At 37.9% G+C, this 19,985-nt stretch overlaps 1 protein-coding gene across 1 annotated transcript; it reads right to left on the bottom strand.

The window, feature by feature from the left end:
- Positions 1 to 2,850: 2,850 nt before the first annotated feature.
- On the bottom strand, positions 2,851 to 19,340 carry LOC119788063 (CMP-N-acetylneuraminate-beta-galactosamide-alpha-2,3-sialyltransferase 1-like). The gene is made up of 7 exons (XM_038292197.1): positions 19,196 to 19,340; positions 18,800 to 19,034; positions 13,430 to 13,626; positions 13,163 to 13,342; positions 6,896 to 6,941; positions 6,696 to 6,815; positions 2,851 to 3,351 (listed from the first exon to the last, which is right to left on the bottom strand). Exons 1-7 carry the CDS (start codon positions 19,210 to 19,212, stop codon positions 3,184 to 3,186), a joined length of 963 nt encoding a protein of 320 aa, XP_038148125.1. The 5' UTR covers positions 19,213 to 19,340; the 3' UTR covers positions 2,851 to 3,183.
- Between the last annotated feature and the right edge of the window lie 645 nt (positions 19,341 to 19,985).

Here is a 19,985-nt window from a genome sequence, read left to right as displayed (position 1 = left end):
AGCCAAATCTGCACAGAAATTATGTTTTTTTTTTTTATTATGACTAGAAAGATTCTTGATCTATCATGTTATCTACCTTGCTGGTTATAGAGTAAATCTTTAACTTTAAAGAGAATTCTGTGGAGCACTTGACAAGAAAAAGACAATGGACCCAGTTCTGGTCATGCAATTAATAATTCACAAGTCAGCCAGTTAGAAATTTTTTACTGGCACTTTACCATTAGTACAGACCTGGACAAACGATACCATTGATTTATAAACCTCTCACTTTACAAGAAAGGCATCGTTTTTTAAGATACTTGAATATTATAAACTCTGTTTTCCAGGATAACTGAAGAACTGTGCTTGTGTTAAAGTCTGTTAAATAGTGGTGGGCTGTGAAAGCCTTCAATTCTGGCCTAAAATTAATCAGAAACCCTAACCTACATTCATAACCAAAGCTTTAATTTTGTTCTATCCCACTCTATTAATTTATTCCAACCAATCAGTTCCCTTAAGTTTGTAGCATTGCTGTTGGTTGCGCTGCTTCCATTACATTAATGTGGTTGCAATATTTTTTTTGTCCAATCAGATTTCAGCCTTAGTTCATTAAATCTGCCAATCAAATCTGCCCAGGGCCTTCAGAATGAGCAGAGCTGGCTGGTGTTACCTCAACTATATTAGTGAGGAACAATTTTTTCAACTAACCAGATTAAAGATTTGCCCCACAGGCCAGCTAGCGGGCCTACCAGGACAGCAGCATTTTCTATCCTCTGATTTGTCAGTTAAAACAAAATGTCTACAGCTAAGTTAAATTAGCGACAATCTGCCTTTTAGATCCAGTTTTACTAAAGGAAAAATCTGGTCACATTCAGAATAGAAACTTCTTAAAGTATTTTAAGTATGAAATTATTACATACTTTTCAATAAATCATAAGTGTTTTTATTTAAGAGTAATTTCAGTTCAATGTTCTATACCGGAGGCATCCATGTTTGTCAATGAACACTACTGCCACCTACTGGTTTGTGACGTCACGGTGCGGTATCAGCTGTTGATCAAGTCCCAGTGCTGTATCTGGTGTTTGTCACAACGCGCTATTATCCATAATGGTGCACCATGAGAAGCAGAGAGTAATTGTTTAAGTACGTTTTTTTCTCTGACCAGAAGTTTGATGGCAAATCCTCCCTGTTCAAGTTGGCAATCCAACGACGAACCCGTCCGTCAGGATCATGAATCTAAAAGAAGAAATAACTTTTTTTTTTCACTTTTACCCGAAGTATTCCAACATCCAACTGTTATGCACGTGGGCATTGTCAGTTTAACTATAGCTCTGGTGAATTTCAATGGTGAAGTCCTCTGGAAATCTTTAATAATTGTTGTTGATTGCAGATGTGTCTAGTAGTTCCCATTGATTTTGCTTGTAAAGTGGAGAGAATGACGCTAGGCTTACCGCACCGTGACGCCACTGCCGGAAAATGTGAGGAGTGAGGTGTTACTATATTTGGGCAAAAATGGCCGCTCCTGGACTCGATGATCAAGGCAAAAAAATATTGTCTTTATTTGTTAACTGATTAACGCTAAATAATAAGCACAAACATATATTATAACCCATTGGTTATTCTTTGCAGACCGCACTTTTTCTTTAAAAGATTAAAACATTTCACATTTGAATACTATCGGTGGTTTCATTTATTAAACTGTGAAAGTGGTGATATTAACTCCCTGACACCCATTTTTGCAAATATGTAACAAACCCTTTGTATTACCAAGTAAGCATTTGCATTCCCTCCAAAAAAAAAAAAAAAAAAAATTATATATATATATATATATATATATATATATATATATATATATATATATATATATATATATATATATATATTTACTAAAGAGAAATCTAGTGACTTCTCTGTTTTTCTAGAGTGCAGCGACTTCACATGAAAGCAACAACCGTTCTGCTATTACTCACTCTTTTGCTGCTTCCATAAGTGCATGTGCAAAACTGGCAATATTACACAATGGATTAAAAAGCAGGATATAAATATAAAAAAATATATAGAGCAGTTTTTAATCAAGTCCTTTTTTTACTGAAACTTTTTACATCACTTATTGACACAGTAATTGAGAACATAGGGACCCATTTTCATCATTCTGCTTCACTCTACTGTTCTACCATTCAGAGCATTCTATGCTCTCTCTACCTTTTCTCATCATAGTAGCTTCAACTAGTCTGTTCCTGTTTGGCTGTGACTCCACCCCTGAGAGAAATATAAGCTTGTGCAGCTGCCTTCAACTCCTTTGTTTATAGATGTTGGAGCTTTGCCTGTTTTTTTTTTTGTTTTTGTTTTTTTTTGTTTCTTTGTTTTTACAGCCTAGTCCTGTTTCTTTCATCCTCTGACATGGCAGCTGGCTCGGAGTTTATCTGTCTGGTGTCTTCCTGTTAAAAGGGAGTTTTTTGTCTCCACTTTCGCTACAAGCATGCTCGGTGTGAGGGATTGCTTTCGAGTCAATGAGTCGATGCAATTAACTAATCTGACTGGATGATCTGGTTGAATTGTCCCTATAAAGTGCCTTGAGAAATAAACTGAAACTGGATTGAATTAATGCGTTTTCATCCAACTTTTTGATAAAAGAGAAAACATGCAGAGTGGATTCAGGCAATTTACATATAAAAATTCATACATTATTTCATAAAACGAGGTTGAGATATATTGCATTGCAACAACAATTTAACGAAAGTGATTTATTTAAGCATTATAGTTTTGTTTCATATATGGATAACCCTTCCAGGGTTAGCCCACCACCGCAGTTAAAAAACAAAGTGTATATAAATGGTGTATATAAAAGTTTATATAAATGAAATGAAGCGTATACAAATTAAATTGAATTACTTTGAAAGGCCCATGCCCATATTGAACATGTAAACTTCTCAAAGAAGCCCAACGCATTCATTATTTAGGACAACTCCTTTGAAGGTGAAATGTTTTCCATTATCCAGACTTCTAAAATCTTTGGTTGTACATAGAAATAGAAATAGAGGTTCTTAAACTTTAAGTGAACAAGGCCAGTACCAATACATTCTAAGGGGTTTGAGCATTTTCAATACTGTATGCAAATTTTGTATTTTTCAATTGCATCTTTATTTATGCAGGTAAATCACGTGAGATCTAATGTTTTAGGTGTGCCTAATTTAAATATAGATCTTATCGTCCTTTATAAAATGTAACCGTACCATTTTTAGCTAGTTGTTGTATGACTGCATACTCATGTTGACCAGGATGTGGTCCAGTTTTAAACTGTTTGATGGGCAATATTTCAAAGTAATGGCTCCAGTTTCCATCGTCATCTGCTCCATAACCAAATACATGGACCTAGAGAAACAAAAAAGGACGTTTTTGGGGTTAGTTTAGTAAGGAAAACCTGCTGCCACAAATCTACTTCTAATTTTTTTTTAAACTGCCAAAATGCCAATGATATAAAAACAATTCAATCGTTTTGCTACTCTTCCTGTTGGAAAAGGGTTCTGAGAAAAGTTTAATAATTCACCCACAACGATTATAGAGAAATACAAATATTGTCTTAGCCTGTCAGTGACATCAAAATATTCTATAATGGACTTAAGGATGAATACTGGCATTGTTCCTTACAAACTTTAACCCTTTAAAGCCAGATTCAAGAATAAAACAAAACAGAAAATTACTTTTTTTTTGGTTTGAAGTCCTTATTTGCCCTTTTAACAAAATATGTAAAAAGAAAAAACAGAAATACATTTTTGATATTAATAATTTATTACTATGCGATAAGTCAAGATTATTTTTTGTGTAGTCTTCTACTGGCTGTTATCAGGTATATCTGATTGTGTACAATAGGATTTTTTTAAGTTTTTACCATTAAATTATGCAAAAGGTGTCAGATGGAAAACATTTCAGAAACCGTACGTATCAAATACGATACATTTGGCATTATAGGGTTAGAGAAACTTTTTAAATTCTTCTTGGATGATGCTTGGCAGCTTAACATTTCAGTCATTGCCACAAATTTACTGTTGAACTAAGGTCTAAAAAAAACGGCTAGGTCACCCCCGATTTCCTTAATTTCCTTTCATAGCTTTCTTTGCTTGGTGGTATGATTTGTTCACATAATTCAGGTCTATTGTTCTGCCTAAAGGAAAATTATGATAATCAAGACTTTGCAGTGCAGACACCTGGGCCCCTAAATACATAGAAATAATCATGTAGAAACAGACGACTCTAAAACATATGGCATAGTGCTTCAAGTTTATATTAAAGAGCTCTACTTTTGTTGTAGGAATTGCAATGTCTATCACCATTCAATAAAAGCTTTTGCTGTAATTGAAGTTAATATATCTATTATTTTTGAGCTACCACAAAGTTCTGAGTTACTACCTGGGATGTCCATATCGATTGTTTGCTGTACTGATGTTGTGCATTGCAGTTACACTTTACAGGAAAGAGTTTTGGGAACAGCCACTGTTTAGGAACTTCAAATCCCATTGTCTGACTTCGTTTTACTGCCTATTCATTTTTTTTTTGCACACTTTTTAAGTTAAAATTACATAAATGTATTACGTAAGCTGTTAAATAATGATATTTAATGAATCATTGCATTCTTTCTTGAGTGATTGATATGGCTGTATCACAAGGGCACATAGTTAATCTATACAAGCAAGGTTTGCCAACCGTCCCTTGAAAAACTGAATCATTCAGTATTTAGAAATTGAAGTACTCCTCACTGCAGCAAGGGCTCAGAGGAAATAGAAGTGGAAAAAGTAGACTTTCACAATATTATGTGGCATTGAGCTAATGATTTTTTTCTTGTTTACAACTGTAGCCTACAGTCATTGCATTTAAGGCACAGATGTGTTCACAAGTTTGCACAAGTTTGTTGTTGCACCAAAAAAGTGCACTATTTATTTATTGTTTTATTTACATTTTTACAGTTTGAAGTTTAGTAGGACAGCCTTATGTTTAAGATACTTACTGCTCTAATTCAATGCAGATTTGAGTCAAATAGTTAAAAAAATATAATTTTACACACAAAGGGGGGCTTAAAAAAATCACCACGACAAGAGGGGTCAAGGCAATTGGGTCATCTGGCACGCACATGAGGTGTCCCTTTTTTTTTTTTTTTCAGGGAGCTGGCAACCCTATTACAAGCCCAAGTTATAGTGGCTCTAGGTACTACCTGACTTGTAATTTTTTGCTTTATTTTCAAGCCTGTGTTTTTTTTTTTCAGTTAGTATGTCCTTCTAAAATAAAATTATTTAGGATTTAAATTATTAATATTCTTTAAATCTCTTCAATCTTGCTAAATCAGCAGAGGCTAAAAAAAATCATTCCTCTAATTTAATCATTGACTTGCCCTACCAATGCTAAAATGCTGGTTACGCTGGAGAAGATAAGAAACAATAATTTCGAAGCAGCACTGTGTAACTTTTAGCCACAGGTTTGGCACTCCTGTACTCCTGTAGAACATTTTCTATACTTAGTTATATATTACATTTCAGACCCCTCTAGCACTCTTTGTTTTCAACAAAGTGACTAGTGACAAATCTAGCGACTGTTCTGTTTCCTGTGACTATTTGGAGAAAACGTGAAAACACTGATTTCTCTGAGCTTACTGCCTTCAGCAAGCAGCAAGTGCTGCTTTAAGCCCCTCCCACCTCCAAAGCAGTGACATTTGGACAGTCTTAGTAGCTTCATTGTGTAGCAGTAAACTGTGCTGTTAGAGTATAAAGGAGATACTCCACTCTGTTACCCTGTTAAAAACAAGATGCATGCTCCAAGATTCCACTGATCGTCTATTCTACATCTGAAATGCAGGATGACGCTATGATAAATATATAATTTTGAACTAGGCTGCTCAGTGGAGCAGTGGGTAGTACTGTTGCCTTGCAGCGAGAAGGTTCCAGGTTTAATTCCGTGCCTGGGGTCTTTGTGCATAGAGTTTGCATGTTCTCCCAGAGCATGCGTGGGTTCTCTCCGGGTACTCCGGCTTCCTCCCACAGTCCAAAAACATAATTGTTTGGTTAATTGGCTACGCTAAATTCACCTGATGTGTGAGTGTGTGCATGAATGGTTGTTTTCCTATTTGTCTCTGCGATAGACTGGCAATCTGTCCAGGGTGTACCCCGCCTCTTGCCCGTAGCCAGCTGGGGGGCACCAGCACCCCTCATGAACCCTCTCGGAATAAGTGTGACGGAAAATGGATGGATGGATAATTTTAAACTAATTCAAATACCATATTTGGGTGGGTTTATTTTTTGTTTTTTTAAACTTGTACCCTTTCTATGTATTTGATTCACACATAGCGTCAGTCTCTTCACCTAACACACTGCACTGTAACGATATTAAACAATCTCCCTCTGCATTCTTAAAACTTACATCAGACCACTTTTGAGCAGCAGATTGAGAAGCCATGGAGTTTCCTTTAAATTCAAGGTCACATTCACCCCTCTAGATTACATCCTATATCAAATAACCACAGTATGTCTGGTTAGTGAAGTGTCATGTGAGTTTTCTTGCCTAACAACATATTTTAGTTTAGTTAGCTCTTGTTTTTAGTCTTTAGATGAGAATGCGTTAAAGAGGAGCTTTAAACGACTAATGCTAACCTCTGAAGTTACATTGGGGAGTTTCACCAATAATTAGATTAAACTGTACATCTTCAAGGAAACGAGCCAAAATGTTCTTACCTCATCACAAATTTGAAGTGCAAGGATCAAAGCCATGAAGCCGGTGGAGGGATAGTCTCCTTTATTTTCCAGCCAAATCTGATGGACATATTTCATAAAGGCTGGATTGATCACCATCACCTTTAATTAATTTGAAAGGTTTAAATTTAACGAGTTCTTTTCACAAGCAAAAATAAAAGCGTGTTAGACAATTTACTCACCAAGTCTCTGTTTGCTTTTATTTTGGTTTTTAACGGTGCATATGATCTGTTAAGACAAGATGACACAACTTAAATAATTTTAATAGCAAAAGAAACATTGTGGAACTTAAGTTCCCGAGCATGTTTAGCACAGAGGCTATGTTGTGATTTTATGTTCAATTCAATTCCCAGCCAGCTGGGAGTTTATATTTCTGATACTTCAAGATGTCTATTGCCCTGCCCGGTAGGGGTGGTAAAATATCTTATTTAATCAGATATTATTTCGGCTGTCACACAGCCCTATTAGCTGTGTGTTAGAACAATAGATGAAAGAGTGATTCAAGCACTAATCATGGTCACACAGGTAATTCTGCACATACATGGAACAAATACACCACAACTTCTGTTCAAAATATGAGTTTATTAAGAAAAATCATTCAGAACCAAGTCAAACATATTTCAGTTTAATACTCTCATCTAAGACTAGAAAAAACTAAACTAAACTAAACCACAATGTAGAAAGAAGAAGGGTAACATGGTTGAAAGCCATATTACAGTTTAAGATGGATTTTTGTGTTTGAAACCAAAGTTTATCTGGAGGAATTTGGGATATGATCAAATTAGCTTTCACTAATATAGAGAAATTGGAAAGTTTTCAGACTGATTCACACTGCAAATCCATGAGGTGAATAAAACATTATTTGGCCAAATAATGTTTTATTAAGTTACTTGCTTAATCAAGAACCAGTAAACTATAGTCTACAGAGCAAAAATGACTCTTGGTCATACTTTAGGGTGACCATATTTTCATTTGGGAAAACCAGGACACCTTGGAGCAGGGGAGGGGGGGGATTCTAATAGATCTGCAGGGTGGGAACTATAAATCTGATAGGAGTTTAATTTTTTTATTGTTGTTTTGCACAATATGCTTAACTATGTATTTTTTGTTGTTGAATATTAGAGATTTTGCAGATATATTTTGTACATACATTGTTTAGATTTACTTATATATTTGTAACCCTTTTATAGAATAGAATAGAAAATTCCTTTATTGTCCCACAATGGGCAAATTTACAGCAGCAGAAAGATTATTGAAAATGGTCACACAAATGAGGACCTTAGAAAAATGTATAAGAATAACATAATAGGGAAGAGTTAAGATATAAACAATAAAATTCTGTAAAGTGCTTTAACAATATAAAACTGGAGAATTAATAACCAATATGCAGCTATGGACATTTTTACAGTAATGGATATTTGAAAATAGCAGCAACATCAGAGATGTGCAGAATGACAGCAGCATGTTATTTAACTGACTAAGGTTTCTATCATTACATTTGATTTTATTTGTTCCTGCTCCCGGTGGTTGGAATCTTTATTCCACTCTGGATTCTTGTGAGTGTAGTCTTTGTTCACTTTAACTTTTAAGAAAATAAATAAATAAATAAACAAAAACTTTTGAAAACCTCGGCATTCATTCTTCTCCTGCTTTGTGTGTCAACTTATACGGTTGCTAAGCAACAGAGCATACGGCGGTAAAACCCGCCGAAGGGTGGACCTGTTCGAATTTACAGCCAAAACTCTTCTGGCCTCCTTATTTTCAAGGACTTCGAAGGATCCAGTCTAGGTAGACCGCGTCCTTGGAGGACCCGTCCTAGGTTTTCGAACAGAGCCTCTGATTAAGAACAGGGCTGCCCGCACTGACGCGGCTCAGGGATTACGTCACACGGAGCGTCGTGCGCAGTGAAATCAGGACATTTCCTCACTTTCTAAAAAAAACCCGGGACGCCCGGGACAGGACGTGAAATACGGATATGTCCCGGGAAATACGGACGTTTGGTCACCCTATCATACTTTGTAATGGAAATGTCATGAGCATTTGAGGAACACATGAACACTAATGTTACATCAGTGTTTAAACCCTTTTGTGAAATAAAGCTTGTCCAAACTTCAGCAACAGCTCAACAGATATTCCTGTAGCATAGCGTAGCATGCAGTCCATTCTGTTAGCGCTGTCTTTATTCATCAGTAAACACATGTTGTTTGTTCTTTCCCTAATAATGCCAGATCTGAAAACCTTTTTTCTGTGTCCAGTTGGAAAACTTGAGTTTCATCCAGCTGCATCTCAGCAGTCAGGGCAGGGGTTCTTTGTCTCAGTCATTCATCAAGACAGGGTAGGTCTTCTCTCCTGTCTGGCTCTATAAGTTCTGAAACTCCAAAGAAATGTTTTGCAAAAGGTCTGTCCTGCAGTAGTTTGGTTCTGAAAGGTTCTCTCAATGACCCATCCTTAATGATTCTGGAGATTTGGGTCCCCTTGAGCCTTGGTTCTCCACCACAGTCTGGGCCGAAGCCAAGCTTCATGGGCGAGGGAGAGGAGGCAAAGAACGCAGGAGACAAAGAGAGAGAATCTGGTTTTCTCTGTGGTTTTGTTCTGTCCTCACACAGAGGGGAGTGGGAAGTCACACCTCTGTGGGTGGCCTTGTGACTGGCCTGTGTAGGCCTCGGCTGAAAAGTTGGGGGTTGCAGAGATTCCTCAGCTGATTCCACATCATCATTACAAGATGAAATATGGATACTGGTTCCCAATGTCCAAAAAGTATGACCATGGCATATGGCACAACAGCTATTAACTGTGTCTTGCAGCATGAGTAGTGAGTGTGATAAATGGCACATTCATGGCATAGAAACAAACCAGAGCTAAAGACCTTCCCATCTCCTTTGTTTGGAAGAAAATATAGAGCATTTTTTTTGTTTTTTACAATTTAAGATGGGGAAAGACAATGGGACAAATCCAAAGCTGTGTGTTGAGGTTGTTTCACAAAGATATGCAAAATGTAACCAACCTAATTTGTCAGCGCACCTAAAATCATCATCATCCCAATGTCAACATCTCCTGTATAAGGAAAAAAACAGCTTGGTGCAAAGACTGATAACTGCTGCATTTAAACAAATTTTAGCAGTCATTTAAAACTGAGCCAAAGTAATAACATAAGCTATAGCTTGTCTGTGCAAATCCCATAAAACAGGATAGGCATTTCATCGTGTGGTTGGTACAGGGTTAAAGACCAATTCACCTGTATGTGTCACTGGTTTATTGACTGCTATGTTTTAATGACTGTACATTTAACATTTTTGCTTCACAAATCCCTAGCAAATTGTCATCTTTGTTTTCCAGATTAAATCAATGCAGTGCAAGTCCTGCAAGTTCAGCCACACCGTTGAAAGCTGTTCTGCTGAAACATTATCAAGGTTCAACCTGGCCTTGCATCCACAGGGACTGCTGTTGCACCTTTAAAACTTTTAGTGCTCCTTCAGTTAATCCATAAGTTAACTGATACTTTTGGGTCTGGAATGTTTGACCTCTGAAAGGTTCCTTCTGCTCAGCCAATCCATGTTAATTTTCTCTTCTTGTTACTCTTTTTTGGGTTTTCCTTAAATATGTTACGTGTTACGGTTTAGTGTTTGTAAAATGGCACATAGTATTGAGCAGTGTTACAAAAGGATGTGCTAAACAATGTAGCACATGTTGACTGGGACAGTTGGGTCTCATTAGTTTGCATTTACCTAGCCCTGTTGGAAGGGCTTTGATCCTGGTACAGGTTAAATAAAACAAAAGTTTTGACTGTATATTAGTGACTGACACGGGAGTGGATTTTCACTCCTGTCCCGTCCCATTCCCACAGAAAAAAATTGTGTCCCGTTCCGATCCCGGGCCAGAGTAGAAATCTAAATCCTGTTCCGTCCCACTCCTGGTGAAATTACTCCCACTCCCATCCCACTCCCATTTAGAATGACTCCCGCTCCTGCATCACTCCCATTCTTGTTGTCTTCAATAAGATTTCTACCAATACATTGAATCTGAATTTCTATGAAGGGTCAATCAAGTCCCTGTTTCTAACTGTAGTAACTGTTGGTCCCTCCATTGTTGTTTTTGAGCACGGGTGAAAAACTCAGAGTGGAAGCACTGTTGGTTTTTGGGTCGTGTAGTTTTTTTGACTCGCATTATAGTGTAGGCTTCAAGGAAAAAAACTACAGTTCTGGATTTTTTTTCTTTCTATTTCATTTTATTTTTTGGCATCGATCCTATATTTCTTTTAGTTACCATTGGTTTGCTCCCGCTCCCGTCTGCTGCTGTTAATGTTTAATCCTGTACCGTCCCAATCACATGATCGTTACTAATACTGACTCCCATTCCACGGGAATCCCACGGGAATCCCGTGACCCGTGGGATTCCCGAAAAAATGTCAGTGTATGTGTTGCACCTGTTATAATTTATACAAATCATATGTTAGTACAACTTATGGGATAGATAGTAGATTAAGGAATTTGAAGTTATTACAATGTCAAATTCAAATTTAGTACAACTTTAGTACAACTAGAGAGTTAGTAGAATAAAGAATTTTAAGTTATTACAATGTAAAATTAGAAGTTACCTCAACTTACAGTTGAGTTCACAAAAAATTTAATTCAGAGTTGAGCAAACTCAAAAGCAAAATTAAAGATATTTAGTTTAATTGGCCAACTTAAAATTTTATGGAAGTTTGTTGCCTTGAAATTTCGAGTTCATCCAACTTTTTTTTTTTTTTTTTTGTATAGCTACAGATCCATGTCTGTATTTTGTTGTTTATGCATTGGCTTTGAACATGCAATTAAAATTTTGAGCCATGCTATGACGTCCATTCACATGAACACCAAAAAGTTTTACCAGCACTTTATGAAAAGCCTGGAACTGATGTCTTCAAGGAACTACAGAGTGTGGCCGCTGTGTTGGGCAAAACAGATGGATAGACTTTGTGAGCAACAGAGAGCTATTTGGCTCTAACTGTACACCATATTATGCTACTAAAGGAGATGGTGAGTGACGTTTTGCAAACAAAGATCCTTTATGATAAGCACCTACCACTGTAATGAAAATTAGCTCGTTTGTTGATTTAGCTGACATGGTGTTATTCTTCCAAGGTTCACATTTCATCCAACTGCTGATAAAAGTGAAAGTCGTCAAATGCTGAACTATAAAGAGCCATGGAAACAAGGCTTTGTTTTGCCCCACTCTATAAAGCCTCAAACTCAACGCTATATCTGACACTTTGAATTGAAAAAGCTTCCTGGAATGAAAGCGAAAGGTCCTCAAACCTGGAAACAAAGTCCAGTGGATTTTTTTTTTTTACTTTTTTTGGAATTATCTTTAGTTATTAGGTACTTTTTGCAACTGTAGTAGTTAACCCTGAAAAGTCATTGGCTACTGTTATAAAAGTTATAGCAAAATACAGACACCTACTTAATGTATTTATTTTCTTTAGTTTATGATTTCTTTAAAAGGTATCTTGTATTGATGCTGATGACGGTTCTCAGTCATCGAGGTCCTAGTCATTCTGTAAAAATTCAAAAAAATATCCACTGGACTTGGTCCAGACTTGGTCCTTATATAGACTCAATATAAGACTCAAACTCACTGCAGATCCAGACATTTGAATTGAGAAAGCTTCCTGGAGAGGTGGAGAAACGTCTTCAAATCTTGGAAACCAAGTCCAGTGAATATTTTTTTGAATTTTTACAGAATATCTTGTATTGATATTGAGATGTAGAAAATGACGCAGGAATGAATTGGAAGTTTAGGACAAATTACCACCATAGATGAAGAGGTTTACAGGCTCATCTAAGATCTGACCCTGTGTGAGCAGAAACAAATCAAGCAGTTGAAATAAGCCTTCCCTCTGAATGGCTGGAGCTTGGTCACCCAGGGGAGTTCATATTAATTATGGTTTCTCAATCCAAAGATCTATGACAAACCCAGAACTCTATGGATATGCTTTATATCTAATGCATTGGGTCAAGAATCACAATCTGGGTCACAATCTCTTAATACAGGAGATTGATGGCATTAGACATAGAAAGATTCAATTTTAAAACAGATTGTTTTCCATATTTTTGTCTTGAACTAATTCAACTTTAGCAGAGATGTGCCAAAACTCAAGATTTATATTTCAAGATGTTATAATAAATTTAGCCATATAAGAAGGAAAAGCAGTCACTACTTTTAAAGGGTCTTTATGTGGCTTTTGTGTTACCTCTTTATATTTTTTTAACTAATTATTATGTTTTAACTGTTTGTTTGTTTTTTTCATTGTGAAGAAGGTAGGATAAGGAAATATATTGTATAGCACTGACAAAGGCCAAGTATAAGGATTTGTTTCTGTTTGTTTCCATGACCCTTTTGATAACATCTGTGTAAATAATTACACAGCAACAAAACATAAGGTATCATAAAATACTGTATCCATAACTAACCTTCCAAAAAATCCCGTTGTAAAGGCCTTGATGAGCCACTCAAGATCTTGTATCTTGAATGGAAACAGCACTAGATGTGTAGAATGATCTAAATCCACAGCACTTTCTGGGTACATGACACGATGAGTTGTTTTGGTCCCAACATCACTTTCATAGCCTTTGATAGGAGCGGCGTTCATTCTGAATGACATGGAGGGAACAGTTGTTACTAGTTTTACTCTTTAAGAGAGACAAATTACGAGCAAATTCCTTTTGCTGAATATTTACCTCATAACAACATCTTGGAAATCTATCAGCGGTCCATAATGTGTTCCTTTTAAATTAACTGAATTTCCCACAACAGCACAAGTCCTGCAGCTGTCAGAACTGGGTTTTTTTAAATCAGCTACGGGTGGGAAAAGCTCAAACAGCTTTTGTACTGTTGCTCTGTAGTAAAAGAAGTCTCTTTGTTCCCCCTGTATGAGCTGGAAAACACAATTCGTTGTTAGCTTTTTTCTTTTCATGACCTTAAAGGAGAAGTGGTGGCCAACAATTTGCATACATTTCCCTTTGCATACATATTTTAAAAGTTGCATAAACACGTTACATGTTAAAAGTCCATCAATCACAAAAGCATCAGGTTATATACATCAAGTGTTTGTCTTGATAGTGTTTAGGTGTTCCTTCTTGAGCCTAAATAGGATTAAGCAATGAGGTGACATAAACAGGAATGTGTCATCTTCCACCAGTGCCATAGAACTACCAGAAAGCTAGACCTTAGTGAAGTTGGCTCCCCCACCTTCTTCAAATCAGACAACATTAGTGTCAAACGTTTGTGCTACGTTTGTGCAGCAAACATTTTCGTTTGTGCTGCTATCGTTCTAAAGGTCATCAAAGGTCAACCAGCCCCCCCACCTTATTCAAATCACACGAAATAGGTGTCAATTAACTCAGCTCCGTTTGCGCTAGTTTGTGCAGCAAAAATTTTCGTTTGTGCTGCTTTGGATTTGAAGATATAATGAATATGTAAAGGTCAAAAGGTCAACCAGCCCCCCCACCTCTGTCATGATGGGTTCACTAAAAGCGACCCAAGAATGCAGAACACCACTGACGGACACAGGGATGAAAGTTTAACAAGTTTATTATGCACAAGCACACAGAATATACAGGTTCTGGTTCGGGGCCTGGATACTGGTTCACCGGAGTCTGCGTGACAGACAGTTCAGTTAGCGTTGCCAACAGAGGTTTGATTTCCAGAGGATCACTGATTGTACCTTGAGGGTTCTTGAGGTTAGCATTGGGAGAGTCACTGTTGGATCTGGAGAGGAGTTCAACAGCAGAGTCCGTTTGCTGCTTCAGCGTCTCACGTCTATAATGAACAGACCTTGGTTTTGGGTTTTTCAGCTCTAGTCCAGAGCTGCTTGGAGGTTCTCTGAGATTCTTCAGGTTTGGCTCTGAGGGTCGGCTCGGCAGGTTAGCTCTTCCTGAGCTTACACAGAGGAGGCACAGGTTTCCTGGAAGACAGAGACAATAGTTAGAATCCAGGCTGGATTCAAAGTCATAAAGTTTCACTGAGGATCTAGGCTTAAGCGCTGACCAACTGGAACAACACTGCGGCGTTGAGGCAAGGTCTGAAGACAGCTTAAGTAGTGGATCCTCTGATGGTCTTGATGAGCTGCAGCTGTGCAGGAGGCTCCCTCAGAGGATCCACGGCGGACTCTGCTGGAGAAAGGTGGAATTTCTCCAGCTCCCAACAACCTCATTCAAAGTAGATCAATTGGTGTCAAACGTTTGTGCTGGTTTGTGCAGCATAAAATTTCGCTTGTGCTGCTATCGTTTTAAAGATATAAAGAAATATTTCTAGAGGTCATCAAAGGTCAACCAGCCCCCCCACCTTATTCAAATCAGACGAAATAGGTGTCAATTAACTCAGCTCTGTTTGTGCTGGTTTGTGCAGCAAAAATTTTCGTTTGTGCTGCTTTGGATTTGAAGATATAATGAATATGTAAAGGTCAAAAGGTCAACCAGCCCCCCCACCTCATTCAAAGTAGATCAATTGGTGTCAAACGTTTGTGCTACGTTTGTGCTGGTTTGTGCAGCAAAAATTTTCGCTTGTGCTGCTATCGTTTTAAAGATATAAAGAAATATTTCTAGAGGTCATCAAAGGTCAACCAGCCCCCCCACCTTATTCAAATCAGACAAAATAGGTGTCAATTAGAGACTGACACTGGAGTGGATTTTCACTCCTGTCCTGTCCCACTCCCACAGAAAAAAATGGTGTCCCGTCCCGATCCCGGGCCAGAGTAGAAATCTAAATCCTGTCCCGTCCCACTCCTGGTGAAATTACTCCCACTCCCATCCCGCTCCCATTCAGAATGACTCCCGCTCCTGAACCACTCCCATTCTTGTTGTCTTTGAGCGTGGGTGAAAAACTCAGAGCGGAAGTTACTATTGGTTTGCTCCCGCTCCCGTCTGCTCCCGTTAATGTTTAATCCTGTACCGTCCCAATCCCGTGATCGTTACTAATACTGACTCCCATCCCACGGGAATCCCACAGGAATCCCGTGACCCGCGGGATTCCCGAAAAAATGTCAGTCTCTAGTGTCAATTAACTCAGCTCTGTTTGTGCTGGTTTGTGCAGCAAAAATTGTCGTTTGTGCTGCTTTGGATTTGAAGATTTGAAGAAAGTGGGGGGGCTGGTTGACCTTTGATGACCTCTAGAAACATCTCTTTATATCTTTAAAATGAAAGCGGCACAAATGAAAATTTTTGCTGCACAAACCAGCACAAACGTAGCACAAATGTTTGACACTAATTTTGTCTGATTTGAATAAGGTGGGGGGGGGGGGCAACTTCACTCAGGTGAAAGCTAGTCCCTCAAAAGTGACAGCTGGGGTGTTCTAAGACCAACCTATATTCATTAAATAAACAGATCTACAGCAACTCCTCCTATCAAAGCATAATGACAATATAGAAAAATAATTTTTCTGACAAATGTAAACAGGGAGACATCATCAAGGTAAGAACCAATCACTTGAGCTATTTATAAGGTCTTCAAACTTCGGCAGGTTCTAAGTTTAACAAACAACATGTCAAAAATGATCTAGAATGGTATTGATAGCAAAATGGGGAATTGGCACCCACTGAGCAGAGAATTTATTCATCGCACACTGACTGTAGCACATCGACGAAGCAGACAGAAGATGTTCTATCATTGTCTCCCTTTTATCTCATCTTTCTTTCATCTTTTCTCCTTTTTCCTGTTTTTCCTTTCCTGTTCTACTTACATTGCAGTGTCCATATAATCTGTAATACTCCCTGCATGAATTTTAATAAAGCTATTTATATGCATAAATCAAGTGGAACACTATGGCGATAGCCGTACTGCTCCACTTGTGCAAGATAAATCTGTTGGGCTCTTTTTTGGCATCAAAACAATTATTTTTATTGCCACATGGCCATGCAGGACACTGTTAAAAAAAATACCATTGCTATCACTACAATCGATATTAATAAGAACATTTACTCACATCTCTCGACTTAAGAGGCCAAATCTAAACACCTCGTCAGCTTTAGCTTTAACTTCAGCAAACATCAATATTCTTACTCTATTCCAAGCACTGTTGTAGTGTGTTCACACCAAACGCATTTGAACTGAGGCATTTTGGGGTCAGGAGTTTTGGATGCACATTTTAGCACATTTTTAACATGACAATAAACCTCCAAACATAATCTATGCTCTCAGTTGTTTATGATCCTACTGAAATATTTCGTTCTTGTTCCAGCTGTTTTCTGAAAGTTAACATAAATGTGCAAGTAAAATTAAATAATTTCCACTTTTTAGTTAAAGCTTAAGTGTGTAATTTTCAGCGACATCTAACGTCCAGACTGCAGACCGCAGCAACATGAACATCTCCCTCCCACCGCTTCTCCCCCCCAACAGTACGGCGAGCGTTACGGGAAAAAATGTCTTCCACGACGTGTGTATAGGATTAATTACCTGTCCAACAGAAAACTGGCAACTTGAGCGTCACTTTGAAAACCTTTTTCCTCCATCAGTGACTTCCATCGTGTAAATGCCGTGCCAATGTTGATCCGTGTTTTTTGCCGTTTCTTGTCACGCTTGCATTTATTCTCGTTGTGTTTCCGCTTCTTAAATGACGGGGTTTCGGTGTCCGCCGCTTTTCGTTGTGATACAGAGTAGGCATGATCCTCCATTCGTCTGATGTTTGGCCACACAGTGCCAAACAGTTTGCAAAGTCACTCACGCCTGCCGCCTTGTTCACCTGTCTTGTTACTGATGCACCGTATACCTGCTTCTTCTTCTTCTTTGGTTTCAGGCAGACTAAACGCTTCTCAGGCATAATACTGCCATCTATTGTTCAGTACCATCTCAGTTCATCTCTCTCAACTTGCCATAGTTACTTTCGAGCGTAATGGGCGATCTCGCAATCGCTAGTTTGTTGGCTCTGCGCTGCCGTAGCGCAAAGATGTCTGCCTCCATGGCTGCGAGAGCCGCTCCTATGTAATTATAAATAACGAATTCTAAGGCAACGCAAATATTAAGGTTAAGAGGCTGAGCTCGTAGATGATGATTAATAACATAGTTATGTATAATATATTACATTTCTGACTGTATATCCCTGTAATTATTACACACTGTAGCTTTAATGTTAGTATTTATAAACGGTTTTGATACAGTTCAGTAAGAAAATAGTTAAGTGCAACCAGACTGAGCTACTTGCATATGAATTTTTAAAGTCGTAGGGAAACGGCTGTTCCAACTGCTGCATTTCCGAATTCTCCTGAGTGGTGCACGACTTTACTTGAGTGAATAAAGTGAATGTGATTGGTTGTTTATCGAGAAGGCGGGATTGTTGTGGCAGAAGGTTCGCAAGCAAGTTTGATTGTGGCCGGTTTCTCAGAAGCATCTTGCTAACCAGATTGCAACCTAGTGCTAGTAGGTTCCCAATGGGAAATTCCATTAGGACCATGTTGCACTAAATTGGTGACTTAGCAACGACACTGTCAAGGAACGCTATGGACAGCGGAAACATGCAAGAGGAGAAGAGTTTTGTGTCGGAGGTCGTGGATGAGTCTCCTCCGTCAAACATTTATGTTTAGAGGAGGAAAGCGGGGACAAAGTTGTTGTGGAAGAGGACACCACCGCAGCAGAAGCTTGATTTGGTATAGAAGGCTTACAGCCATACATGTTTGAGCCCTTGCCTCGCAACACTGCCAGTTCTGTTAGCTCTACGCCTGCTGAAGACACAGACGTCCATCCCTGTGAACACTGGGACGGAACAAACTGTTAAAGCAAATGGTTCTCATTTCTTATTTCAACCGTTGCGTATATTAGCTGCGACATATGAATCAAGATGCTATGACCGAAAAAATTTGATTTACAGATGACTGTTGAAATATGATTGGCCGAATTTAGGTGTTCAAGCTGACGTATAACTAACTGACCTGCATAAGATAACGAAGAAAAAAAGTTTTTTAATATATTTTTTAAAAAATTTTGGAGAATATCATCTGATAAAGAATACATTTATATATGTGTTTAATCCAGAATTATTTGACATTTAAATATTATTTCCCCACAACTTAAAAAAAAGGCCCTATAACAACACTATGCATTCTGATATTGCAGTTTACCTTCCACCAATTGAAAGCATCCTCAGAGAGGGTGGTATTCACAGACAAAAATGGTTCCTCAAGTCCCCTTAGGCGATGAAGGGCCAACAGGTTATCCTCAGACAAACATTTTTCACAAGCACACAAGCTTTGACTTTGAAGCTGCAGCTGAAGCCAGTCAGTGAAGTCTGACTTTAGAAACACAGCGAGGGCAGTCAGAGCCAGTAGATAAATCAACAGCTTCAGCTTGAATGTCCTGGATAGGTGAGTGTCGTAATGGAAAATTATGTCAGTGTGGAAAGAGTGTTATATAAAAAACACATTTTAAACAGTTTTTTTTTAAACACCAGGTGTGTACTTTTAATTATGATTGGTAAAGATAGCATTTTATTTTAGAATGGTCAAAAAATGTCTTACCTGATGAAAGAGTACATGTTTTGTGGCTCCTGTCATTTTTTTACAAACCTTCCGTAATTTTCTCTGGAAGCCGTTTATTTGACTTCCATAAAAAGGGATTCTTGTAAACTCACAGATCAGGAGGTTTATGGTTATGAAAAGTGGAATGACTCTTGCAGGAGGAGATATAAAGGTGTGGTTTGTTCAATATGTTAACTCAGCAGATAGAGAGAGAGAGAGAGAGAGAGAGAGAGAGAGAGAGAGAGAGAGAGAGAGAGAGAGAGAGAGAGAGAGAGAGAGAGAGAGAGAGAGAGAGAGAGCCTATGGAAATAAAGTATCACGTTTCTGTCAACAAAGTCTTCTTGGTTCATATTCATCTCTATAATGTAAAAAACTGATTATCTTAGTGATATTTATTGATATGAAGTCCATTCTAGTATCAATTATATTCTGAAAAGTGGTTTATATGTTTTAGTCCCAATCACCAATAATGTTATGTAAATCTTCCTTTTTTTACATTTTGATACTGTACATTTAATCTTTGTTACTATTGTGTTCTGTTTTGTATGATTTTTACTGTGTTATGAATATAAATCCGAACAATGCAGGGCCATGCAGAGACCATGAAAGGGGAAGGTGCTCGAGGTAAACAAGAAGGGAACATAGAACCAGAGAGTAAAGGAGTGTTAGCTAGAATTTCCCAAAGCTTCATCATTTTTACTATGATGTATTACAGTTAAGAAGCCAGAAGAGATATAATTAAATCAAATCTAGAGAAAACTGTTATATAGCATACACCACTAGCAGTGGC

This window comes from Cyprinodon tularosa, unplaced genomic scaffold (assembly GCF_016077235.1).
Source record: "Cyprinodon tularosa strain WSP-4 unplaced genomic scaffold, ASM1607723v1 ctg1087, whole genome shotgun sequence".
NCBI classification, from domain to species: Eukaryota; Metazoa; Chordata; class Actinopteri; order Cyprinodontiformes; family Cyprinodontidae; genus Cyprinodon; species Cyprinodon tularosa.
This window is presented reverse-complemented; position numbering and strand designations above follow the sequence as displayed.